At 36.1% G+C, this 27,552-nt stretch overlaps 3 protein-coding genes across 3 annotated transcripts in view; all 3 read right to left on the bottom strand.

Moving 5' to 3' along the window:
- Window positions 1–10,766: 10,766 nt before the first annotated feature.
- LOC149559876 (SNF1-related protein kinase regulatory subunit gamma-1-like) overlaps window positions 10,767–27,552 on the bottom strand; it is a 58,018-nt gene continuing 41,232 nt past the window's right edge. The window contains exons 6-7 of the mRNA XM_089824342.1: window positions 11,635–11,835; window positions 10,767–11,359 (exon numbers count right to left, since the gene is read on the bottom strand). Of these exons, the coding sequence (XP_089680468.1) occupies window positions 10,948–11,359; window positions 11,635–11,835 (613 nt within the window). The 3' untranslated portion in view covers window positions 10,767–10,947. The remainder of the gene's footprint in view (window positions 11,360–11,634; window positions 11,836–27,552) is intronic.
- LOC149559878 (uncharacterized) lies at window positions 18,302–19,327 on the bottom strand. The gene is made up of 2 exons (XM_089824345.1): window positions 19,196–19,327; window positions 18,302–19,053 (listed from the first exon to the last, which is right to left on the bottom strand). The coding sequence occupies exons 1-2, from the start codon at window positions 19,227–19,229 to the stop codon at window positions 18,470–18,472; spliced, it is 618 nt and encodes a 205-aa protein (XP_089680471.1). The 5' UTR covers window positions 19,230–19,327; the 3' UTR covers window positions 18,302–18,469.
- LOC149559877 (uncharacterized) lies at window positions 19,465–26,243 on the bottom strand. The gene is made up of 5 exons (XM_089824344.1): window positions 20,817–26,243; window positions 20,462–20,694; window positions 20,192–20,344; window positions 19,706–20,106; window positions 19,465–19,601 (listed from the first exon to the last, which is right to left on the bottom strand). The coding sequence occupies exons 1-4, from the start codon at window positions 20,960–20,962 to the stop codon at window positions 19,805–19,807; spliced, it is 834 nt and encodes a 277-aa protein (XP_089680470.1). The 5' UTR covers window positions 20,963–26,243; the 3' UTR covers window positions 19,465–19,601; window positions 19,706–19,804.

Below are 27,552 nucleotides of genomic sequence, written 5' to 3'. Positions count from 1 at the left end.
TGTACCCTAAATTCTTTACCAAACTCAAAATGTAAATGTTTAGACCCACTCCACCATCAACCAAAGCTCTTTTGACTCTATTTCTATGAATGAAGACTTCAATGCGTAATGGAGAGTTTCGTGGATGGATGATAGACATGTCATCTTGGGCTGAGAAGGATACACAATGGGGGGTGACAAGGTTACTTACCATATTTTGAAATCTGTTAACATCAAGGTTGTTTAGCACTAAAGCTTTGGTAAGGATCTCTTTATGTTTCGGTGATATTTGCAGCAATTCAAAGATGGAAATATGTGTGGGAGTTTTCAGTAACTAGTTGACTAAACTATATTTGGGTACAGTGGAACTTGTACTTGTGTGGCTTGAACTAGTGACTGCCCCTAGCAGAACCACCTTAGAGGCTTGGCCTTCAGTAATAAAATTTAATGGTTTCTTCTTGTGTTTATCATTGACCACGATGACATTGTCAAACCTTGAGATCATATTGATTGCATTATCATAATTATGGGCATAATTGAATTTATCATTAGAAGATGTGTTATGGTTGGCTCTGGAGTATTCGCCCTTCTCATGGCTTATGAAGGAGTTTTTGAAGGTCGTATGGTCTTCATTGTTATGAAGATTTTTCACTTCAATAGTTTCATTATTGATCAATTTTTGGATAGCCCCTTTAAGGGCATAATAGTTGTTGTTCAGGTTACCCCTATTTTGGTGGTAGGTCCAAAAGTGTTATTCATTCCACCACTTAGGTTTGACCTGTGGTTCATAGGGTTTGGCTTTCGATAGGATGATGATCTCATCCTCTAAGAGTGTTTGCAATGCTCTTTCATAGGTTTCCCCAATGGGTGTGTATTCTTTAGGAATGTTGGAAGATTGTTATCCTCTCAGGGGAGGATCTTGATTGTAGGCTACTTGCTGATTTGAAGTTGAAGGATTAGTTGTGTTTCATCGGTAGAATGGATGAACATTGTCTTGTTTGGGTAGGTTTTGATGGGTATTTACATTGGTATTATTAATAGTTGGATAGTGTTGGTTCGGATAGGGGTGAGGTTGTGATTTAACATGATTTGCTTCAACCACCCCATCATTGACTATGTTTTTATTGTTACTTCTCCAATTTGATTTTTGTTTATCGGTTGACCGATCAGGTGAGTTATGTGTTTGTGAGGAGTTATTCAAGAAAACTTTGTCATCTTTCAATAACTTAATGATGTCATTACTTATTAGGGTTTCCTCTACTTTGGTCACATTTTCTAGAGTAGTTATGAAGTCTTTAGACCCTTCAAGTTGCAACTAGTAGTTCATGGGTTTTGAGAGGTTATTGATGAATATGTTTGTCTTTTCCTTGTCCGAGATGTCTCGATGGTATTTAGTGAAAGTGTGTCTCCACCTTTGCAAGAAAACTTTAAAAGACTCTCTAGGGAGTTGTTTTGTGTTGCACAGATTGATCATAGTGACTTCTCTTTCAATATTGTATGAATATTGTGCAATAAAAATTGAAGCCAATTGGTCAAATGACTTGATGTTGGAGGGTAGCTTGGAGAACCACTCCATAGCCTACCCTCCTAAGCTTCTAGGAAACAACTGCATCAGGTAGGTCATGTCATGGATAAATTCCATACTTCAACTATAGAACTGTCAAAGGTGATCTTGAGGATTGGATGTGCCAAAATACTTATCATATTTTGGTAGTTGCAACTTCCGTGGAAAAAATGTGAAGGTGACACTTTTGTCGAATAGGAGGGGATATACTTTCTTAAGGCTGAATTCAGTGGGTTGGATCTTCCCTCTTTTCATTCTTTCCATTTCAAGTTGTAAATCTTGGATTTTTTGTGCAAAAACTTCCAAGGTTGATTCTTCTTCATCCCGCTTAAGGTTTGTTATGTCTAAGTCAGGTGGTAATTTCACACCTTGTTATGCCAATGATAGCAGGTATTGTTCAAGTATTTTGTCCATTATGTCAACAAGCTCAAGATTTTGTTTGAAATCCTCGATTTTAGTTTCAAGACTCTTTTCGTCCCATATGTTAAATGAACCCATTTTGTTAAAGGGGTATGAGTTCTGTTTGAACAAGGGTGATTCGTTGGTAGTGGTATTTGATAAGCAGTCAATGGATGTAATAGGCTCAATGTTGTTCATAGATTTGATAGTTATTTTCGCTATCCTAGCACTTACCCGTATGGTGATCTTATAGGCTCTTTTTGTTTCACAGCTACACTGGTTTTATGCAGTGGCATGAGACATGGATGAGACTCCCTTAACTCTTCTACATTTTTAGCAGTATAAGGATTTCTTTTAGACTGAAGTTCGTGGGAATAGCAAACTATGTTTTTAGAAAAAAAGTGTTTGGTAATGTTGATGATGATAAACTCAATTTTGTGAAGTCGGCTAGGGGACAAATGTGTGTGTCCATTCATTTCTGACTTGATATGTGAAGTTGAAGTAATGATAACTGTTGGATAAGAGATCTGATATCATGTTGGAACATGGCTTTCTTTAAAGGTGGCGGTCAATTTTAGAATTCCTCAGTCTATAGAATGTCGACAAAGAAAAAGGGTATCCAAATTTGTTGTTCATTTATGAATATTGCTGATGCAGATAGCCTCTATTTTAAGATTTTCCTCAAATGTGCTACAGTAAGTTTTAGATGTGTTATTTTAATGCTTGTATGTGCTAGTTTATGATGTGTCAGGCACTGTTCTGCAGGATGTATGCATTTTTTAAGTCTTCAAATGTGCTTCTTTTTCAATAAAATGTGCTATTACATGAGGCAAATGCATTACAAGAATGGTCAAATGCATTTTTTCAAGTACTAAATGCATTATTCCAAGGTATACAACAGTGTTTGTGTTGGGTTTTGTACGAATTTGTAGTTGCATTTTCTCGGAAGGATTGTGATCTAAAGTTTATTAATATGTATTAAAGCAAACACATCCAAAAACATCAGTAGTAGAAATGATAATGAAATAAACTCACATGAACCTAGAAAATGAAAGAAATGGCTTCCTAACAAGGCTGACTAAAGTTGGTGACTACAAGGTTTTAGTGTTTGACCAATAGTGTTTGAATTTACCTCTCTTGTAATTGAGAGCTTCCCACCAACACTAGGGAGGTTGGGTGCAATCTCTTGTGAGACTACTAGAGGAAGGTTATATTTTGAACACAATTGGCTTGCATTCAATTGGGAATGCAAGATGGAAGGTGATCCTTCTCATTGGCCCTACTAAGGAAAATCTCTAAAGGTACTCTTTCTACGGCTGAATAATCTATCTAGTGAAAAGCAGGAAAAGTAGAAATCGAAAGCAGGTTTGAGAGTTTGATCACTCTAAAAGAGTGAGAACATATCCCTACTACTTTTATGTCCCAAACACAAAAGACAAAGATTGTTCAGTTACAAGCCTTTACCTACTTAAGACTGGAGGCTCTTATTTAATTCTACGTGTTTGTCTGTTCCCAACTTGATTGCTACTGACCCTTACAGAAGGTTTGGCATTTTGATCAACTTGATGAGTTGAGAACATAAGTCTGCTTCCGAACATATTAGTGAAACCAAACTTTCTACTTAAACTAGGTTATAAATTTGGAAATGTCACAATTTAATCGAAAAGGGTTTAGACCTACCTAATTCGACACTAGCAAAGGCTATGCACATTTTTTAGTGTCTTCATTCCCTTCTCGCAAATTTTAATGACTTGTGAGTTCCTATTAGTCCAAAAAAATCTGTAAATAGCCAATAATTAGATCTGTAAGTTAGATATAGTGATTTATAACTCTGATCAAATGTGCTACAGAAAATGGCATATGTGTTACAAAAATGAGTAAATGCACTCTAATAATAGTCAAATGTTCTATTTAAACATGCAAATGCACTACGGGATCTAGCAAATGTTGTAAAACAAAGCAGATGAGTTACAAAACAGTTCAAATGTGTTACAGAACACTTCAAATGTGTTAAAAGACTATGCGGAAGCATTAAAATAGTGTTCAAAAGCGTCAAAGCGTCAAAGAAGTTTCAAATCCGATGTTTTTGAGCTTGGGAATGTCTTCAAAAAAAAAAATTTCTTGTTGTTATGGGTCTTCCCAAATGTTATTAAACCTGCAATAAGTCAGATCTACACAAGAAACCAGAAAAAAATGCAAATCTACAGGAAAAGTAGAAGATTGGAAAGAAAACTTAGAGAACAAAGAGGCTTTAACATGAAGCCCCATTGTGGGCACCAATTTGTACATAGTGGAATCACGTATTCATGAGACCTTAGAGCAGAGTGTAATTGAAGTAATAATGAGCTAATCTAGACCCAAGAAATCATTGTTAAACAAAGACTCCACAAACATCTCATCTTTCCCTAACTACAACCGCTAAAATTGCTCTCAAACCAGCATCTTAGTAACAGTTCTAGAACGAGAGTATGCTATGAATGCAGATCTATCAAAATCTATGCTAGATCTATATGAAAATGTAGATTATGTGAAGATAATAAAACAAGAATGCTAGAATTGTTGAAGATGGTAGCTATGATACAGAACTTTATCTGTCAAAATATGGATGTTATTACCGTAATTGTCACCTTCAGTTGACACTTATGTTTAATGTGTAATATTAAATGTAAATGACATGTGTCATTCACATGCATTGAGGCATGAATATTCAAAGAGTTATAATTAATTATAGGAGTTATGGGAATCTCAAGAGACCTTTTGTTTATAATGTGAAGAGCCTCTCCTATTGTTATATATTCGCATCAAGCAAAGGATTTTGTACACTTGAACATAAAGATATTCTTGTGTTATGTTGTTGGGTTTTTCCCTTCATTCTTGAAGAGTTTTCCTAGGATAATTCTGGAGTTCTTTGTTTGAGTTTTCTCTTTTCTTATTGTTGTTATCTTTATGGATTTTTGGGCTCTAGTTTTAACATGGTATCAGAGCCTAGTCATGATTTCTATAATGAAGAAATCTTGTTCAAAGTAGCATGAAGCTTGAAGTTGGAGTTTGTCTGCAGATTCCTCTATTAATCTTTTCATCATGGTTCAAAGGGAATTCCTCTCAAATCTCAATAGGAGATCAAATTTTGTTGGGTCACCTGATTTGTTATTTTCATTGATAATATATATAAATTTAATTTTATTGGGTGTTTATGTTTTTGCATGCTAATATCATATCATATCAACAAGGGAGAAGGCACATCACAATGGACAAATATCATGCAATAATAATTTCCTTTGGATATTTGCATTTCTCTGTGATGAAGAGGCTACATTATATTCAAATGGAAACTCTTACCTGTTATGACTGCCAAGCATTACATCTATCACTCTTCACATGTGCTCGGGTGAAAGCTTTTCGGATTCTTGGAAAATCTCAATGACATGCATGGTGTCTTTTTCATTTTTCTGGACATGATGTCTAAGAATTTTTTAGAAAGTGCAAGTTTTGGCAAGGGCGCAATGATTTTACCATTACGGCCCTTTATTTTTGACAATATGGAGTTATTGTCTTAGTAATGGCAGGAGAAGCTTGTAATGGCAGGCTAGAAAAAGTATCATTGTGATAGATAGGAGACATCCCGTAGATCAAAATCTACTTGCTACACTAGGTTCCAAATTGAATATTGGATCGAGCATGGATGTTGGACCTCTACCATTTCAAGTCACTAATTATTATTTTAAAAAGATAAATCATATTTTCAGGTGATGCCTCATCGGGTGATCTTCTCCAATGGAAATCGCTTTTTTGTAGAGATTAAATAAAAGATTGTATCATGTCCTCTGCATTTGTCTTTTAGCAGATTCATCAGTGACCTTCTTGTAGCTATAAAATGTTTGGAGTGATACATACAAACTAGCGGCACAGACATATTAGATGCAATCATCTCAAATAAGTATTCCTTTATTTATTTATTTATTTATTTATTTATTTATTTATTTAGATTTTTTGGATATACATTACTTTTAGTTGACAATCCCCTCTAACAAAATCATCTTGTGGTGTCCATGTATTGTTTCTTGGTGTCATAGTTTTTGAGCATCGAGTTTGCATCTTTGATTATTGAAGAGTATGTTGAGAGTGTGTCGAAAGGCCACTCTACTCCAACGGTGCTTATCAAGTTTGTGTTGGCAATCATTTCTCATGTTTGGAATTTTATAACGTGGCTCATTGTCTATCTGTTAAGGATTGTCATGGTCTTTTTTGTTTGATGGTGGCATATTTTTAGTTATTTTTGTTACTTCATAACGACTTCTCCTTCATAACTAATGTCACTTTATTTTATTTTATTTTGTGTTAAGACTCTTGAAGGTCTTCGAGTGATCTTTGTCCATGTTTGATTAGGATTTTAAACATCTTGTTGTTTATGGATTTAAAAAAATATGTGCTAGCTCACCAAGAGATCAGGAAAAAATTCACCATCATCACAAATCTTGACTGTTAGGGCTACAAAAATACAAACATCCATGCTTATCTTTCAGCACTTGAAATATTGCAATAAAGTAAAGGAAAAGCATCTACAACATTACCATGGTGGAATGACAGAATTGCATGAGGTTGTAGAGTAAGTATTGCATGGAATTGAAGAGATAAGTATTCTTATAATTATATTGATACTATAAAATTTACATTAGTTGTAGAGGCATTATTCTGAATCTTTGTGTATGTATCAAATTAGACCATAAAGAGATGAGTATTTATTGTTATATTGCTCAAAAGATATTCTTTTTAGCATTGATAGTTGATTTTAATAATCTCTCTTGGTTGCAGGATGCAACAAGATAAGGATTATAGCTCTAGAGAGAGATGTTGAGCTTGAGAGGGAGATTTTAGCTTTAGATGGAGGCTTCATAATTAAGAGGAAGTGCTTAAGAAATCCCCTTCATTCTCATTTATGATTGTGATGCTTGCGGTATCTGTAAAATTTGAGACTTAAATGGAACCAAGTTTTGCTTTTATTATGTTTATTTCTATTCTTGTGGAATAAATGAGATTGTAAGATCAGCTATGATAATTCTTTCACTATGCGATAGTGAACATCATGTTGAGAGAATCCATGAAGTCATCACGTTGAGAGATGTTGTGATCAGAGTTGCATCTCATGTTGAGAGATTCCATGACAGTTCACATTGAGAAAGTCTGTGAATAAAGGCTTAGTTGTGAGTCTTACAAATCTTTTCATGTTGAGTGATTCCATGAATATGAGTAACTATTTTAGGTTTTCATGTTGAGTGATTTTATGAATATGAGTAATTATTATAGGTTTTCATGTTGGGTGATTCCATGAATATGACTCATTATTATAGGTTTTTCATGTTGAGTACCTCCATGAATTAGGTTTTGAATTCATATGATCAGAATCTATTATTGACATTTTTGGTTGCAGCTTTGTGTGACTGTTCAACTAAAGATCTCTCTCTAGCTAAGAGGGGGTGTTGAATATGGTAGTTGCGATAGAGATCTTTATCTCTCAAAATATGGATGTTATTACCGATATTGTCACCTTCAACTAAAAAGGGCACTTATATTTAATGTGTAATATTAAATGTAAATGACATTTGTCATTCACATGCATTGAGGCATGAATATTCGAAGAGTTACAATTAATTATAAGAGTTAAGAGAATCTTAAGAGACTTTTTGGTTATAATGTGAAGGGTATCTCCTATTGTTATATATTCGCATCAAGCAAATGATATGGTACACTTGAACATTCCATTATGAATAAAGATATGTTTGTGTTGTGTTGTTGGGTTTTTCCCTTCATTCTCAAAGGGTTTTCCCAAGATAGATGTTCTTTGTTTCAATTTTCTCTTTTGTTATTGTTGGTTATCTTTATGGATTTTTGGGCTCTAATTTTAACAAAAATCATTTACATATGTAAATCAAAATAATGTTAGATGACACTAAAAGAATGTTAAAATGATATCAAAATGACATGAATTTTTTATAATAACAATGCTAAAAGAGATGATAACTCTAAATGTGCCTATAGTACAAATGCTTAAAACTTGGGTCCTTTTGCTCTTGAATTTTCCTCCTATTTATAAGATTTCAAAAAGGGGTTAGGGTAAGAATCATGATTTTACTTTTGACTGGAGAGTAATGGTGAAATTATAAATATTTCATAAAGCACCAAGAGGAGGATTCCAACAGACTTAGTTTGTGAGGATAAATGAGGATTTTTCAATTCTTTTAAATGTTAAAAAGACGAAAGAATTTTTATTGATTTATTAAATGTTCCATTTATTTTCAACTTTCATCTTTTCCTTTTTCCTTTTTTATTTCATTTTATGATTTTATGAATTGTTTTTCCTTTTTTTGAAGTGATTTAGGTTTTTTTTTGTTTGATAGATGATTTGATTGATTAATGATTTGCCATTGATTTGAAAGTCTATTGTTTTCCTTCGTTATCTAATCTTGTCCTTAATTTGCGTTGTTTGATCGAAATTTGCATTATTTTAAGTCTTTGCTAATTTTTGGATGTCTACAGAAAGCATACAAGATACTTAGAGGCTGAGAGCTAAGGGTGAGGCTACAGTTGTGGCCAAACTTGAAGATGATGACGAGGCTTGACCTAGAGCCTAATTTTTTCACTTTGTTTACAAATAAACATACATTTCATGAATCTTCATCTTAAATACATTTATGATTTAACAACATTTATAATTCTATATATTTATGTCAATTCATTATGATCCTATGATTTCTATTTACTTAAGCTATAATTTATATCTCATTATGATCCTATGATTTCTATTTACTTAAGCTATAATTTATATTTTACATATGTGATGGATTTGTTAATTATGTTTCTTATTTATGTATGTTAGCTTCTATTTGATGATGTTAATGTTTTTAAGTTTTATTCAATATAGGGTGCATAAAATTAGTTTTAAATCATTAAAATCTTTAAATTTCAAAAGTTTTTTCACTGTGACGCTTTGTATTCTGATTTTTGGTCCTTTGGTAACAATGCATATTTATGCATTATTGTATAAAAATAAATATATGCAAATATTTAAATTATTTGTATAATACTTCTAAATAATGACGACTTTTACTAATAATACTTTAGTTTAATAATTATTTTTACTCACAAGAAATTTCATGTATGAAATGAAACAAACAAGCTATTAATTGAAACCCATGGTTAATGATACAAATAATCTTGATTGCATTGAGAACCTATTCAAATACACTTGAAGAAAACAAACATTAGACCAAATTGATTGAAAAAATAAAATAAAAAGATGGAGGGAAATTTTGTGTTCAAATTCCTTCTATTACACATCACCAAAAAAAGGGAGCTATAAAATGGAAACACATCACATGCCTAGAATGGTGGTTGAAAAGGAGTTTGACCATCGGAAGAGGACATGGAAGAAACAAAACAGAAAATGAACATTGACAACCAAGAATCCCTGAAAACCAATTTAGAAATTTAAAAAATGGGTGGTAGAAAAAATCAGGTCTGCCATGTGGACAAATCAATTAGGCAAATAAAAGGCTCATTATGTCAAAGAAATTAATTTCACATACGAACATGGTGAGAAAGAATACTTAGGGGCCGAGATCAAAGGAAAAGCAAAAATTATAATTGCCCAACTAAGGTCTAGATCGCATCAGTTGAGATGGAAGGTCCCTAAAGAAGAGTGGGAGGACAGAATTTGTATGTTTTGCAAAGGAGTGGTAGAAATGGAATGGTATTATGTGAAAGATTGCACCACCTACGATGACATTTGCAACCAGCACAAGGACACTTTACAGATGATCAACATAAAAGAGTTTTTCGAAGGGACAAGACTTCACAAGAGGTTCATCTTACTTATGCAGATCCACAGCAAAAGGAACAGCCTGGAGAAATCACAGCAGATTAACTAAAGTATCTTTTGGTCCCATAGACGGTCTCATGGACGTCATTAAAAATCTTTCATTTCATTTCATTTACTATAACATTGGCAGTATTTACCAATAAACCATGTGATTAATATAAAGCCCAACAAAGAGAAATCTGGATATTAGCCCAACAAAGAGAAATCTGGAGATGAGTACGTTGTAGATGAATGTTTTATATTTCCACTAATCCAACTACAATCATAGCTACTCTACCTAACAATATCTGCTACATGTTAGACTTAAGCAGGAACTTGAAACAATAAGTCTCTTGTTTACCTAAAATGTTTGTAATAAACATAAAATGTTGGTTACTGTCTGTTAATTTTTTTGAATAAAAGAAAAAATATAATTAATACTAATAATAATAAAACTACTACCCATCAGCAGGGTGCGTTGATAAAGAAGTGGAACTGCCTATGCATGGTACCCGGATAAAACAGTAGACATAAACAAAAGGTACAACGAATTCTGTCCAAAGTAACAGAGCAACAGGGCCATAGTTGCTGTATCTCGCAAATAATCTACAAGATTATTTAAATTAAGCATGCACGGGCAAAAACATGGTTCACCGATGAAAGCAAAAGAAATAAAATCAGAACTTTAATGAACAATATGCTAAGTAAGACGTAAGGAGTGTCAACAGTAGTTAGTCTATTGTGATTTCAATTTGTTTTGTTAATATGGTTGTATCCAGCTGTATTGTTACTTAGTAGCTATACACTGGTTGCAAGTAATTGACAATGGATGTATTATATCCACCAACCATCAGACACCTTGACTATATTTCTTACAGTCAGGGAAAGTAATATGATCTTGCTGCTCTAGTTTATATTTTGTAAAAGTAATATACTGAATGAAAATAGCAGTCGTTGATGAAAGTTCCCTGGCATAATTCTGTAATATATTTTTACTTGGCAATAGATAGTGTTAATCATTTTGTCAATAAAGATCAACATCTCCAATAAATATGAAAAGTAATAGAGCAGAAAATTAATGAATATTTAATGTAAAACAAATTGCATGCTGCCATGTGAAGAAATTCAGTCGGCATAAACAATCTGGAGTTCAAGATGGTAGCTGACTGCTAGACACAATGGTTCCACCTTCCATTGTGGATCCCGCCTGTTCTAAAACTGACTGGAAAAATCCCCCGAATTGGCCTGAAGAGTTCAAAGATGGAGGAGAAAATTGAGTGATTATGTCCCTAAGTGTTACAACACCTATAAGTTCTTGGTTCTCATTAATCAGAAAACTCCGATCACTCTTTGCCTGGACAACTCTTTCCATGACCATTTTTAAAGTGTCAGTCACTTGATTCGTGGGAGGATCCATCATTTTTGGAAGTGAAATATTCTTCAACCTTAGAACTCCAGCTGATAGAAGAGCAGCAAAATCTGTTTGCATTGCATTAGTGGAAGAAGAGCTTGGTTCAATGTTCTGATCATCTAACTTCATGAATTCTTCAATAGTCATGGTCCTGTTACCAACAGGCACTTCGTAAAACAAGTTCAAAACACATAGCATGTCTGTCATTATTATTATTTTTTAATTCCTCGTTTACCACCGCCACCTATTTTTGATAGGAGGCCCCCTTACACTACCACGTTTTTTCACATATATTGGACCAAAATTTGTGTATAACAATTATCTCAATATGAATTTTGATAGATAGTCAATCATCAATTAAAATGAAAAATGCATATGTTAAGGAAAAGAAACTGCATACTGAAATGGATATAAAATCAAAATTACCTCCTTTGGCTAAAAGTCCTCTGATCATCAAGCAAAAGACGCATATCTGTGTTCCTTATGTGGCCAAGAACTGCTTTTGATTTATGATCAATAACGGGAACTGCACTAATCCGATGTTCCCACAGGCAGTCAATGGCATCAATTACATGGGAGTTTCCATATAGGTTGACAATTTGTCCAGAAGTTTGCTCCTTATGGAATCTGCTTGCTCAAACAAAAACATGTGATGGTGGATTAATGTGGTATAGTGTATGCCTACAAAATTCTTAATGCAATTATGCAATCTGCCATTTTATGATTGTCTTAGTGTTCTTGCTGAAAGGTATGAGACGAAAATGAAGCACATTAATCACTTGATCTAATCCAGCATCCATACACTGGCCAAAAATAAGATATCAGTATGCAAGTTTAGAGAATCAATTTTTGAGGCAATGGCAGAAAAATTGATCTACCCATCACATTTCTGCAAATGATAAAGATGAACTCAATCTTAATGCTTAAATTATACACAGAAAATAAAATAGGTAACTAAAATAGTGTCAAATTTTCTTCAGGGCAATTTCAAATCATTACTTTTGTTTTTAAACTGAGTACGAGAAAAGGGTCTAGTTTTGCTTACAGAAAAACTTCAAAGAAGGGCCAATGCCATACTTGCCAATAGTGGATTGGAAGGCATGTGCATCAAACAGGCTATTATGCTTCTAGTTTCAAGATTGTTAAACTGCCTTAGTCATTCTATTCTAACAAATGTGTGTAGCTCCTAGACAGCTTAAGACAGCCGGAACAAGAGAGAATCTCTATATAAGACTAAATCATTGACAAACAAATCATCCCTCAAGAAAAAATTAAACCTTCTTAGTATGGCTGAATAACAGAACACCAATAAGGTAAGCTGATTGCCTGTGATTAGAGTAAATATGACAGTGATATCAGTGTGTTACTTCTCACTTGATTTCTCAAACTCATGGGATAAGTCGGTGATTGCAATGATAGCAGAGGTGATAGAGTCTGAACTGGAGGAGGTTTGTTGGCAATTGTTGCATCATGAAACAAGTGTTACAAGCTAAGGTTGTCGTTGCACCAAAAGATCAAATTCTCAATGTCAGATACAACCCATACTTGCCAATAGTGGATTGGAAGGCATGTGCATCAAACAGGCTATTATGCTTCTAGGTTCAAGATTGTTAAACTGCCTTAGTCATTCTATTCTAACAAATGTGTGTCACTCCTAGACAGCATAAGACAGCCGGAACAAGAGAGAATCTCTATATAAGACTAAATCATTGACAAACAAATCATCCCTCAAGAAAAAATTAAACCTTCTTAGTATGGCTGAATAACAGAACACCAATAAGGTAAGCTGATTGCCTGTGATTACAGTAAATATGACAGGGATATCAGTGTGTTACTTCTCACTTGATTTCTCAAACTCATGGGATAAGTCGGTGATTGGAATGATAGCAGAGGTGATAAGAGTCTGAACTGGAGGAGGTTTGTTGGCAATTGTTGCATCATGAAACAAGTGTTACAAGCTAAGGTTGTTGTTGCACCAAAAGATCAAATTCTCAATGTCAGATACAACCTTTAGACTCATAGAATCCACATGAAGCAGTTAAGCTATGTCACAAACCCCGCGAGGGATGCTGGCCCACTGCCAACAATCCCCCTCTCAGCGTCACTCCTTGTGGTCTGCATGGATTCAAACCTGTGACCAAGCTCTGATACCACTTGTTAACCACTATGGTAGTTGTTGCACCAAAAGATTGATCTGTCAATTGCCAATACAACCACTAGAGTTATAGAATCCACAAGGGGTGGTTAAGCCATGTTGTGAACCCCATGAGGGATGCTAGGCCACTTCCAACAACAAGAACCTCCATTTAAAATGCCATGATGGAGAATACCTTGTTTTGTAGAGAGAGCTTAATAGACCAATCTCATCATATCATGAGACATCTTCATGTGTAAAGAAAAAGGTTGATATTTCTTGGTAATGAAAAGAGATCAAACAAATTGGTTTTGCTAAAAGAGCACAAAGAAATAGAGTTTTTGGAGATAATGTAAGAAGGAACAAAGCAAATTGGTTTTGCCAGTGCAGAAAGGAGAATGGTAAGAAGGTTTATGACATTCACTAGAATGAAGTGACAAAGGATGTAATGGAATCTGTCATGATGAGCATACCAATCATATGTGGACTCGAAGAAACCACTTAGAAAATTATGAACAACCTTATCGTAAAGAAAAAGATCACCTAGGAGTATGACTATTTTATTTTGAGCACATTAGAGAGGAACCTAAATGATAATTGAGGATCTAGAGCATATCATGGTATTAAAAAATGGATAAAGATGATGCATTACATCATAATGTAGCATGGTGACTGAAGAAACTACCACTGAATCAAAACATTGTGGACTAAAGAGGGTCCTTCAAAAGAAGTTAGACCACACAGATCTATTTAAATGTACAAGAACCACCTGTTTCCAAAGTTACCATCAAAAAAGAAAGGATGGATTATAAAGGAGAAGGCCACTTCTACATGATGGTTCTTCAAAGTGCTAGTTGCACATATTTTGAGGTAGAATATATGGATATGAAGACTATATTTCTCCAAGGTGATCTCGTTGGTAAAATTGATGTGGAGCATCTTCAAGGCTTTTAAGAGGAAGGCTGCATGAAGCGCTCATTATACATTCACAATACAATGATACTTGAGTCAAGATAGATGGACTCGAGCAATTTGGCTCGAGAATGGGAGCTATAAAGGCTTAATTCATTCTCCCTACAAACAAAACCTGCTCAAGGTCAGTAACTTGATATCAGACAAATAGAAGGTACACCTCCCTAATTTGACTCCTAGCTAGTCCTTGTTGAAATTAAGCATTTCTAATATAATGATACTTGAGTCAGGATAGGTGCAGTCACACAGTTTGGCTCAAGAATGTGACTACATAGGCTCAATTCATTCTCCCTACAAACAAAACCTGTTAGGCATCAGTTAATGGCCGAGCAATAGAAGGTACACCTCGGAAATCCCGAATTTGACTCCTAGCTAGTCCTTTCTTTTCAAAACAAAGAAAAGGTGTTTGTGGTTACCCATATCCCTTGCAAGTGCATAACTCTGTGCCATAAACATATTTCATGAATTACGTTTGACAACCTCATTCAATTCCATTTACCTATTAGGCAGTGATTCCATGGAGAAGGATTTCACTCCCAGTTTTTAAGCCATGGGAGATTTTGTCAAATATCATAGCAAACATCTTTACCGAATAATGAGAGCAGCTGCTAGGACAAAGAAAATTGAAACCTTGAAACACTCGATTCAAGAGTTTTATAGCTATGTGCCACTCTTGATTAAAAATTGTCACTAAAAAGTAATCGGTATGGATATATTAAATACATCTATCTAAAAAACACCAAGACTTATTGGTTTTGATCTAATTTATTTTATGTTGGAACTGCTCTATTTACTATATACATGGACACATAAATCCTAATTTTTACTTTTTTAGTTTTAGTAGCTTGGACAGTTCTTCGTCCATTTGTAAATAATTAGTAAATAATTGTTTTGTTGTTGAGAATGCAAACAACTACTTATTAAATTATGTGACTCTTATGAAACGTAATAACCAATTAGTTAGGGTTTGTTAGGGTCTGATTTATCTCAGCTGCTGATTATAATTAAATATCAGTTGTTGGTTTTCCAATGAAAGTAGTATAAAAGAGGGTCATAGGGCATTTGGAAAACACAAGTTTGAGATGCATTTGTAGTGTTAGCAAGTGAATTTGCAGTTTTAGCAAATAGTCTTGCAGTGTTAGCAAGGGTGCAGTGATAGCAGTTGTGGGATCCAGCAGAAGAAATTCGGAGATTGTTGAAGCTCTGCTAGTAAGAGATAAGCAATTTTATATCTCTTGATTTGTTGAAGCTTAATATATTTCTCATCTGCAGTATTGGTTTTTTCAAGGACAATTTGTCTAAAACTATCATGTTCATTGTGTTGCATATTTCTTTCTGTATTTTTATTTGTGAAGTTGCAGTTATGTTATTATTCAATATTTGTTGTGAATTAATTTCCGGCAGTCAAATAATCTATATATAAGATAGGAGATTAATAATCAGTAACTGCAATAGAATTTTCACATGGTATTAGAGCTAAGTTGAGGGTAGAAAAGGTTTACCCTAGGAAAAAGGAATGGAAAATTGAAGGTTCATAAAACTTAGTTTGACCTCTTTAGAAATTATTATTTCTTTAAAATAGCCTCAGCTGGTTCAAGAGACCAAGATAGATTGGATGGAGCCTCAAATTTTGGTGTCGAGAAAGGTAGAATTTTTAAATTGCTAGAAGAGAATGGTATCAAGGAATATGTGACCACTGTTGCAGTTGTACCTACAGATCCAAAACAACTCGTAGCATATAAGAAGGAGAATGCCAAGATGAGGAGGCTATAGCTGCAACTATCATTGAGTTAGATATAGTCACTAGTGTCAAGGACCATATAATTCCCTATATTGTTGAGTTAGATACAGTGAAGGAGATGTGGGATGCTATTCTAAGTTTGTACCAAATGCTACCACTAATCGGAAGATGATTCTTAAAGAAAAGTTGAAGAATACCCAGACGAACAAGGAAGAAGATGTTACAAGTTACCTCACTAGGCTTAGACTTGTGAAGGATGAGTTAGCAATTGTTGGAGATAAGCTAGATGATGACAAGCTAGTAAAAATAGCCCTAAATGGGTTTACTAAGCAGTGGGGTGTCTTTTTTCAAGTTGTTAGTAGATGAGACACCTTATCGAGTTGGGATAGACTATGGGGTAGTTTCACTCAGGAGGTGCTTAGACTAAGTCTTGTCAATGGAGCCAACAATAAGAGTCACAAAAATGAGGTGGAACAAGAAAACACTACCCTATTCTAAGGGAAAGCAAAGAAGGGGTCTAGCAAAGGATCAAATCTACAAAGTGAGAAGAAACAAAAGGATTTGTCTAAGATCAAGAGCTATGGCCATCACGAGTTTGGCCACCATGTTAGTGATGCCCACAAAGGAAGAAGAACGGAAACAAAGGCAAGAAGTAAATAGCAGCTTCAGCAAATGCAAATGAGCTCTCTTAGTAGAATGAATCTTGCACTCAATAGTTTGTATGATTAGCTCAACCTCACAAAGTGTTTGGTATATAGAGACTGGGGCATCATTTCATATGATAGAAGTTAAAGAGTACTCCAATTATAAGGTGGACACTGTGTCACAAGGTTTGCAAAATTTTCAACTTCAAATTTGAAATTCGGCAAACCTGTATTTTTTTTTTTAAATCGCATGAATTCAGTTGAGATTTGTACGGTAGGAAAAATCACGTCTGCTTCTCTTAAAACATATTTTATCAAGCATTTTTTTAGGTTTTCTGCTAATTTTCTCTGTAAATAATGCCCTCGATTTAGTGAAATAATAGTCCGTTCAAGGCATTTCTCACTCAGAGTTCCTCAAGTTGATCTCCCTCTCATCAAAAATCTCCAAAATTTCAAAAAACTTGAGCTAACTTCAAGATCATCCCAATGCAGCAGGGGCTTTCTGCACATCTCGGAAGCTCTCCTTTTGCTCGCAGCAAATTTAACTTTGAAAATGATCTCTATCGTTGCCTTGTTGAGCTTTCCTGTCACCGCCCAAAAAATGCAATTGAGGGAAGGGAGGCCGTTGAAAGTTCTCAATTTAACATAGCGTCTTGTTTTTAGGTTTCAACTTTTATTTTTAACTTTTTTAAGCTTGAGTTTATAATAAGGTTATTTTGTTTACTTCTTACTATTAAAAAAGTTTAATTTTATTTATTATTAATAGAGTTTATGTATATTATTTTTTTACTAAAACATTAATATCTAGTATATAAATTATTTCTTATCATTATAAGCTTATTTATTATTATTATATTAAAATGTCAAATACAATAATTTTGATCTTTTTATTTTTATTATTTATTATTTTTTTTTGTAAATTTTAAATAAAACTAAATATACTTCTATTTTATGTTTAAAAAATATAGTTTAGTGATTTTATTTTCTTTTTAAAGTTTAATGTTTTTGAAGTAAAAAGCAACCAAAAACAAGGGGGTCATCCCTTACAACCAAAAAGCTGGTAACCAACACATTACCAGCAGAAACCAACTGAGGACCTTAACAAATTAAACTAAAGTTCCACATAACCATAGTAAAACTTATGCATGTTGCCAACTAGCATAATACTATGAACAAAATCATCAAAACTATAGTAGCAGTCTAATAAGTCTATCAAACTACGAGAGTTCATCACAAAAACTATTGATATAACCATGCCAAACCAAGTCAGAGCAACAGCTAAAAACCAGCAAAACCAAAGTAACAAGAATCGGAATCGGATCGGAATCGGCAAGGCCGAATCGAATCGTGAATCGGCAATGAATCGGCAATGAATTGGCGATGAATCGGCAAATTTGAAAAAACCCTTTAAATTTAAAGATTTTAACAATTTAAAACTTATTTCATGCACCCTTTATTGAATATAACTTAAACACACTATAACATCATCAAATAGAAGTTCAAACTTAACATACATAAACATGGAACATAAAATCCATCACATATGTAACTTTGTTATCTAAAATGTAAATTGTAGGCTAGCTGAAGTAAATAGAAATCAAATGATCATAATGATTTAAATCATAGAATGTATGTAAGATGATCCATAAGACATCAAATCATAAATGTATGTAAGAATCTAAGATGAAGATCCATGAAATTTTGAAACATATGTCTATCAATAATTCAGTATCAATATCTGTAAACAAAATATAAAAACAAGGCTCCAGCTCAAGCCTCAGACTCATAGTCATCATCATCATCCTCAACATCATCCTGAAGCTCGGCTGTAGCCTCAGCCTCAGCCTCTGAGTATCCAGTCTGCCTAGTAGCAAGGCGTCTAATGTAGGTCCTAGAGGACTGCCGAGCCATATCTCCCGCATGTAAGATGGGCTCATGAACGTCGCTAGGACTTGTGCCTGTGCGTGCACGTGTGCGTCTACCAATGCCTGAAGAACGTGCTCTAGCTGCCTCAGCCTCTATATCCACCTGGTCAACCCACACACGGTCTTCCTCAATGAAGACTGGATCCACAACCTCTGTGAGCCACTCTAATTCTGGATCAATCTCCTCCAAAATGATCGGAGAGGAGTCAGTGCCTAAAATCTGTCTAATCCTAAGACGGAGGTTGTAATGAACAAAGACAATATCATTCAACTTCTGCACTGTCAACCTATTTCTCCTCTTCGAATGGATGTGCTCGAACATGGACCAACTGCGCTCACATCCAAAAGCGCTGCTTGGCTGACTCAGAATACGAATGGCAATTTTTTGAAGTTTTGGGATTGTGGCCCCAAACATTTGCCACCATCTATCTGCAATAAGGGAAAAATTGAAAATAGAAACAATTAGTCTCATTTACAAATTACAAGTTAACTCTAAAATTACATAATCAACTTTAAGATTAGAATCTAGATTCATGAACATTGAATATTCAATATATTATTTAATTTTTACCTGGCTGTAGTATTGTCTGAGCATTTATGGCCATCCTGCCAGAGAAAAGTGGCCCCTCTTTATTGTTGAACTGGTCTAGCTCAACAATCGCAGCAGCGCTATCTTCATCGCTACTCAACCTCTAAATCACTGTGTATAAGCCAGTGAGAACCTCTGCATCTGCCTTGAACTCAGGACGGAAACGATATGCCGGATTCAGAAAGTAAACTGCTGCATGGACGGGTCGATGGAGCTGATTCTGCCATCTCCTATCGATGATGTCCCAAATAGGGCCATACCTCTCCTGCACTCCTGCATATTGGGCACTGATGGTCTCCTTGGCCCTATCCATGCCCTCATAAATGTAGCCCATAGAGGGCTTCTCCCCATCGGCAGTTCGTAGCAAAGCTACAAGGGGCTCAGTGACCTACATATAAAGTAAAACAAAAAACTTGAGTCAAAACTTAAATATAAAATAATATAACTTAAAGTAAAAGTAAAATACTAAATGTTAAATTGCAATAAATTTACCTGCAGGATTTCTCTAGCGGGTTTCCAAAAACCATCCTCATCAAATATGCAATCCGCCACATCTATCCCTACAGTGGTCGTAGCATAGGAAGAGGAAATTCACTCCCGCCCAACAAACATGCTCCTCAATTCATCCCTTGATGTCAACAAGGACTGCAAGGTGATGAAATTCGAGGCAAACCTCGTGATACTTGGGCGAGCTAACTCCTTGCCTTCTGTATACTTCCTCATTGTGCTAAGGACAAATGAATGATTATAAATGAATTTGCATATGTTTTTTGCCCTTTCCACACATGACTTGACAAACTCAAGTTTGCCAATTTCCTCCAACATGAGGTCAATGCAATGTGCCGCACAAGGGGACCAAAATATGGTGGGGTGCCTCTCCATCAAAAGTTTACCTACAACAATTTTAAGTCAATTAGAAATTCAAATTTCAAAATTCAAATAAATTTATTTTCAAAACTTGAAAAGTTAAAAGTTTACCTGCAGCAACATAACTTGTTGCATTATCCGTCACCACCTGGATCACATTTTGTTCTCCCACCTCTGCTATGACTTCCTCAATAGCCTCACATAAGTATGTGGCATTTTTTACATGTGCAGAAGCATCAATGGATTTGATGAACATGGTATATCCTACAAGTAACAAAACAACGAATTAGAATATTAAAATTAAATGGATCATCAACAAATTAGAATTCAACAAATCAAAATTTACAATTATGTATGTAGGAAAGTAGAATGATCAATTACCTCCACAGGATACAAGAAAATTGAGGAGTGTTCTATTCCTCCTATCTGTCCAACCATCAGTCATGATGGTGCAACCCTTTGCAATCCACTCCTTTCGGTTCTCCTCGAGCTCAACCCTCATGTCCTCTACCATCTCATCCAAGAGGTATCCGCTCAACTCAGCCTCAGTTGGGGCTTTAAACCCCGGACCACAAATAGCAACCACATCTATCATGTTCTGCCAATAAGGAGCCCTGTCACAAATAAAAATTTAGATGTCAAAGACTCAAATTATAAAACAAGTAAATATAATTAAAGTTTTACTTTTACTTTTAATTTTAACTTTAAAGAAAACAACGAAAAAAGAATCAATTACCTGGCTGCAATAAATGGAATGTTGCAAAAGTACCAAAATTTGCATATCTCCTTTCTGGCAGCATCATGAATCTCCTTGTTCAAACCCATGCCCTCAAGCGTGGGTTGGGAACCAGGAGTAGTGCAGGGCACAAAGTAATTATCCATTCTGTTTTTCCGCACTCTAGGCTGCAATAGGTTGGTGTGGGACTATGTCTCAGTATGTGACCGACTAGCACTAACATGAGCAGAAGAACTAAGATAAAAAGGAGGCCTAGAAGAACCCTCTCCAACACAACCTACAGATGCAGAAGCTGATGCAGATGCAGATGTGGATGCGGCTGCGGATGCGGATGTGGGAACATGGGAGCCAATACCCCTTAACCCTTCAAGTTGCATTTTCCTATTGGCTTTGTCTTTTTCAATTTTTTCTAATGCCATTAAGCAAGTGCGTTTTGCCTCAGGAGTTTGGTGAGTGCAAATTGTAACATCGTGTCCAGGTATAGCAGCAATGTGGTATTTCAATCTATAAATACCCCCAAAAGTTATTTTTTCTTTACAAAAAATACATTTTGTTTGATATTTGGTTCTTCCAGGAAACTCTTCGTTATATTTTCAACATTCATCTTTTCTACCCATTGCGAATTTGCGAAAAATGAAAGCAAAGGCTGCTGCAATAAAAATTTATATGTAAAATATCAAAGTTTGAAGCTAATAAAAGCTACAAAACAACAAACCCTAGTTTGCAACTTAGTAAAAATAAAGAACATTCAAGATCTAAACTAAAAATCTTGAAAACTATAAACATTTAACAAAAAATGCATAATACACTAACATGCAAAAAAAAAAAGAGCACTTACCTCTTGCAAATGAGTTGAGGAGTGTTGAGATTGGCTCCTTAATGCTCCCAATGCAATTGATGGCCTCCCCAAATGGATTGCTGATCTCTTTTGTGCTCTTTCTTCTTGCCGGTTAGAAACCTATGGCTTTTCTTTTCTCTTCTTCTCTCTCACTTTTCCTCTCTTCTACTCATGTTAAACAAATAGAAGGCCCTTTAGGGTTATAACAAAGAGAATAGGTCAAAAACAAAGTAAAAAAAACAAGCAATTTTTTTAAATTTTACAAGTCTATACTTTATTGGCTGCAGGCGATTCATGCCGATTTTTTAAGGCAATTCATGCGATTTTTTGGATGAATCGCCTGAATCGGCGATTCAGGCGATTCACCTGATGAAATCGGCAATGGTGATTTCCGACTCCAAAAAAATTGCCATTGCTGAATCTAATCGCTGAATCGCCAATTCAGGCGATTTTATGGCAATTCTCGTTACTCTGATATAAACATAAAAACTTGGATCCGAGGATCCCCAAAAACTAAAAAAACTTAATTCACAGTTTTCTCCTTTCCCTTTGTAGCCAGCAGAATCCGAGCCCAATCATCAGCAAGGAATTTAAAGAGGAGCTTATGATCCTCCATATCCATTCCAGTGTCCTCCTGAGCCAGCAGCTAGAGGGTAGTGGCAGCAGCGTGGGTGACCTTAAGGGAAAATTTAGAGAAGGGGAAGAACCCTTCTTCTAAGGTTTTAACCCTCTTTTCCAATTTGGCATACGCCTCCAATTGCTCCTCGGTCTCTTCCTTATTATCCGCTTCCACCTTTTTAGCTTCCTCTTTAGCAATCTACGCCTTGTTATCATCCTACAAAACCCTTGGGTTAGTAAAAACCTTAAGTTTTTCTTTGGCCGGAGAGGAGATAGTGATGGGGAAAGTGTCCACTTTGCTGCTATCCTCACAGAAGGTAATGAGCTGAAGGGTAAAGCTGGGAAAAACATGGGTAGTCTCTGTGGTTGCAGCATTGCCAGCTGACACTTGAGTATTATCCGCATACAACTGTGCATTGTCAATAGAATTGTCTGCCGAGTTAACACTTTTTTCTACCTCCTCCTTTCCTTCTTCTCCTTTGGGATCCTCCTCCTCCCCTTCTACTTCATTATTTTCTGCACTCTCTTCTTCTGCCTCCTCAACCCTGAACCTGTTGGATTTTTGTTTTTGCCTTGCCTAGGATTAGGCAATTCTCCCAGACCTTCTCCTAGCCTTTCCCTCAGCCTCCTCCTTCGAGTCCTCCTCTTCCACCACCACTGGTTTTTCCATTTTAATTTTTTTACTACCCTTTTGTTCCCCAACTGTATCAAGTTTTTTCTTTTTCTTATTTTCATGGCTAGGGGAGGGTTGTGGGGTATGAATTTTTGTACCAGTACTGGTGGTCGGGGGTGAATTCTGACAGTGGCACTGGTTGTCAACCACCACCACCCTAGGGGGACAAAAGGCAAGGTGGAATTGGTACAAGCGAAAGATAAGGCCTTGGTGGATAATGGTAAAGTTTTGCCCATTATTTCTCCTCCCTAACATCACTAACCATATCTTCAAAAGAATGCAGCAGAAAAAAGGGGATAGAAATAAAATCCCTAATCCTAAAATGGTTCAACAAAGGGAAATGATAGTAGTAGCAAACACCTAACTTGCCCTCCAGCGTCAGATATTTCATAAGAACCAAGCACACATTGTCCCAAGGAGCTGGCCGTTTGTCCCTCTTAAATCCTCCTCTATAGCACACAGGTTCCTCACCATCCGCAAAAAAACTATTCATACTAGCCTTGTCCGTAGTTTTAGTGACCTTTTTCCATTTCTTTCCTCTCATTGAAAGACCAGTAGCCATGGCTATCACCTCCTCATTCACTTGAAAAGTGATTCCATTAATGGTGACCTTGCAGTCATCCCACCCATTGACAAATTGAAGGGCACAATTCTCGTAATACCTCGCCATCGACTGCATGTAGGGCAGAAAGCCCCCCTCCAACAAAAACCAGGCGACCATCCTATCTTTGAAGTTCTCCATTTTCGTGGGCTCTAGCCTATGCAAGTCCGTACCCATATCTATCCCACCAATTTTTCGTTCCCCCACTTCAGTGATGTGCATCAGAACCTCCTTGTCTGTGAAAGCACTGCACCTACAATCGACCCTGAGTCTTTCAACAATGAGCAAAAAATTTTTACAGTCCCGTGCTTGATAAGCTTCAAAATCCCATGCGTATTCATTATGGAATTCGTGATTGTATAGTATCATAATTTTAACACCCTGAAAATCTCTAACAATCTAATAAATGATATCATTCGTACTTTTAAATGGGGAGAAATTTGAATTCCGTTATGGGTTACCATAATGATGAAGTAACATTCCTCTTAATTTGCAATCACTCATATTTTCGTTTGTACAGCCACGTCTCCTCTTTTCCCTAAAACCTTTCTTAATTTTAGCACACTTCGACTCACACTTGCCAAATTTGGCCCCAGCATTAAATATTCTAGACATTATTACATGATACTCCCTCTACTTTCCTTGTTTATCAAGGACTTAATATCTTCGTTAAGATTCACCACATTCCTCCAGCACGTGAATGTCGTAGATTTAAACCCCATAGCAGCCGCCGCGTCGGCCACCTTGTTTCCTTCCCCGTAGATGTGTTGCAGGTGGACTCTTTCCATCCCATCTAAAATATGTCTGATATCCATAATGATAGTCTGGATATTCCATCTTGGTTGGGACACCCATTAGCCAAATCAATGATTTATTTGGAGTCCTCTTCTATTGTTATTTCCTTAATCAGCTGCAGCCCCCAGAACAAAGCCATTGCCTCAGCTAGATTATTACTTCCATTTCCCACCTTCCCAGCATAGACTAACAACGCATCACCCTTCCTATCCCGCAGCACTCCACCCGTCGCTCCAATACCTCCTCTAGCAGCACCATCGAAATTTAGTTTAAATTGTGTAAGGGTAGGTGGTTTCCATCTCATTTGTTGCCTCCTCAACATTTTTGAGTTTTCAAAAAGGAAAAATCCTCATGACAACCCCATTTTTCTACAATTTGTCCTCCTTGCCTACTTGGTTCTTCCTTCAGCTTTTTACATTTGGCAACCCTTATATTTTCCTTCAGTAATTTCTCCTTTATTTCAAAACTACCTCCACCGGTTTTTCCTCCTCCCTAAATATTCTGTTATTTCTTTCTTTCCATATATGCCAACAAATATATGGTGGGGCAATTTTCCATAGGAAGATCAATCTTGGGTGATAGAATGGGTAGCACCAGTTCTCCACGAATTGACCCATATTGTCTTTCATAACCCAGTTCAAACCAAATCTCTCCCAGACCTTCGCTCATATCCATACAGCATACTGGCATTCAAGGAATAGGTGAGAAATGGTCTCCCCCTTTTCCTTGCAAAGATAACAACGGTTTGTTATATAAAATCCCCTTCTTTTCAAATTGTCTAAGGTTTAAATTTTGCCATGCTGAACCATTCACCAAAAAAGTTGATTTTAGGAAGGTGACTAATCCAAACCTTACTCCACCATGGTGGGCGGGGGTCCTTGCTAAAAAGGTGTTTGTAAGCTGATTTGACTGTGAAGCAACCACTTGAAGTTAAGTTCCAGACAGTAGTGTCCTCTTGGAGCAGAACTGGGGGTCTCTGTGTTCCCAACAACTCTTCCAACTCCTTTAGCAGTTGAATATCCTCCTGAGAGTAAGTATCTTTATAAAGTTTCTTCCACTTCCTCCCTTGATCAATATAGTCTTCTACCTTCCTTCCCATGTCTTCTTTAAGTAACTCCATTACTCTCTTGAATCTGCTGAAGACCAGCGATTTCCCTCCTAATCAATTGTCTTCCCAAAATCTGATGCTATGACCACTCCCCACTATCCACCTTGTCCCTTCTCTCAATAATCCTCTACTCCTAACAATATTCATCCAGATTTTAGAGCCTCCTGGGATGTCATTATTGAATAGGTTCCAATTGAAGGGGGAATTCAACAGATATTTAGCTTTCATTATATTACCCCAATCAGTGTTGTCTTCACCCAATCTCCAGCAAATCTTCGTAAGAAGAGCCTTGTTAAGGTCACTAATTCTTCTTACTCCCAACCCCCCTTTTCCTTTGTCTTGCACACCTCTTCCCAATTGACCAGACTCAATTTATTTTTCTCTTCTGTTCCTGACCAGCGGAAATTCCTTTGTATTTTCTCAATCCTTTCCACCATATTTTGGTTAATTTTGAAAAGGGACAGGAAGTAAATGGGAATGCCCTAGAGAGCTGCTGAGAGCAATTGCAATTTTCCAACATTGCTCAAGATCTTCCCTTTCCATCCTGCAATTTTCCTTTGAATTTTGTCCACTATCATATTCCAAAATTCATTAGTCACTTCTTTAGTAGTTAATGGTAATCCCAGATAAGTATCCGGGAGGTTTGCAGACTAACATCCCAAAATATTCCTTACCCTCCTTTGTAATGGGGCATCAATGTTAAAGAAATAAATCTTACTCTTGTGGTAGTTCACTTGCTGCCCTAAACTTTCATCATAATTATGCAAAATAGTCTTCCATGCTTCAGCCTCCATAACCGAGGATTCTCCAAAAAGGAATGTGTCATCTACAAATTGTTGTAGAACTTCGGTTTCAGCAATAGTAGCAGGCTTGACCCCTTTGACACAACCAGTATTCACTAGTTTAGAGAAAGAACTCCCTAAAACTTCTGCGAACATGATAAAAAGGTAAGGGGAAAGTGGGTCACCCTGTCTTAGACCTTTCTCCGCTCCAAAATTGCCCCAGGGAGAGCCATTTAGGAGAACAGAATATTGAACTGAGCCTACCATCACCTTAATCAGATTTATAACCCTATTATTAAACCCCACTTTTTCAAGCACATCATAGAGAAAATCCAATTTGACCTTATCATAGGCCTTGGAGATATCCAATTTGAGGGCCATACTCGGTTGTTTGTTTTTCTCCATTGAGTGAATAACCTCACGTGTAGTTATCGCCGCATAACAAATCTTTCTGTGGATTGCCAATTATTTTTTCCAAGAAAGGCTTTATTCTATTTACCAAGACTTTAGCAAATACCTTATAAATAATATTACATAAACTTATAGGCCTAAAATCCAACAGACTCAACGGTGTGGTAATTTTAGGAACTAGAGCAATAAAAGTCTTATTAATCCTCTTTAGCATCTTCCCAGTTCTGAAAAAATCCCTAGTGGCCCAAACCAGTTCAGGTTTAACTACCTCCCAGAAATGCTAGAAAAACGCAAGGGGAAACCCATCCGAACCTGGAGCTTTATAAGCTTTTATAGAGAACACAGCGCATTTCACCACCTTCTCTATAACATTTCCTAGAATGTGATTGTTTTCCACCATACCCAGCACCTATGGTATCGTTTTGATCAAGCTTCTTCTGATCACTGAGTTCCCAACCTTATTGTCCTTAGCATAAGCCTTGCAAAAGTAATCCACCGCATGTATTCCCATTTCTTTCTGATCCTTATAAATCCTTCCCCCTTCACCATCCAACCTATTGATTGTATTTCTTCTTTTATGGTTAGAGGCAAACCTGTGAAGGAAAGTAGTGTTTTTATCCCCCTCCATAAGCCATTGTATTCTTGATCTTTGTTTCCAGAAAATTTCCTCCCTCAACAAAATATCCTTCCACTTTTTTCTATATTTCTCTTCGTCCTGAGTTGCACTTTCTAGGTTGATACCTTCAGCAATTTACCCTTGGAGTTTTTTAAGTTTTTCCTCCACCTCACCTTTGATTTTAAACAAATCGCCAAATGAGTCCTTAGCCCAGCCCTTAACATTTCTCCTTATATTATCCAGTTTTTGGGTCAGTCTATACATTGTCGTACCTTCTATCCTTATATTCCACCA

The sequence above is a fragment of the Cupressus sempervirens genome, chromosome 4 (genome assembly GCF_028749045.1).
Source record: "Cupressus sempervirens isolate cs-2001-9-10 chromosome 4, ASM2874904v1, whole genome shotgun sequence".
NCBI classification, from domain to species: domain Eukaryota; kingdom Viridiplantae; phylum Streptophyta; class Pinopsida; order Cupressales; family Cupressaceae; genus Cupressus; species Cupressus sempervirens.
Note: the sequence above shows the minus strand (reverse complement) of the source record. Positions and strands in the feature narration are given on the sequence as shown.

Excerpts from the sequence above, each read along its gene's own strand:
- LOC149559878 (XM_089824345.1), bottom strand. The coding sequence starts at position 19,229 with ATGGCCATAAATGCTCAGACAATACTACAGCCAG. Across the intron at positions 19,054-19,195 it reads TCAGACAATACTACAGCCAG|ATAGATGGTGGCAAATGTTT; the intron begins GTAAAAATTAAA and ends CCCTTATTGCAG.
- LOC149559877 (XM_089824344.1), bottom strand. The coding sequence starts at position 20,962 with ATGGATAATTACTTTGTGCCCTGCACTACTCCTGGTTCCCAACCCACG. Across the intron at positions 20,695-20,816 it reads ATTCCATTTATTGCAGCCAG|GGCTCCTTATTGGCAGAACA; the intron begins GTAATTGATTCT and ends TATTTGTGACAG. Across the intron at positions 20,345-20,461 it reads TTTTCTTGTATCCTGTGGAG|GATATACCATGTTCATCAAA; the intron begins GTAATTGATCAT and ends TGTTACTTGTAG.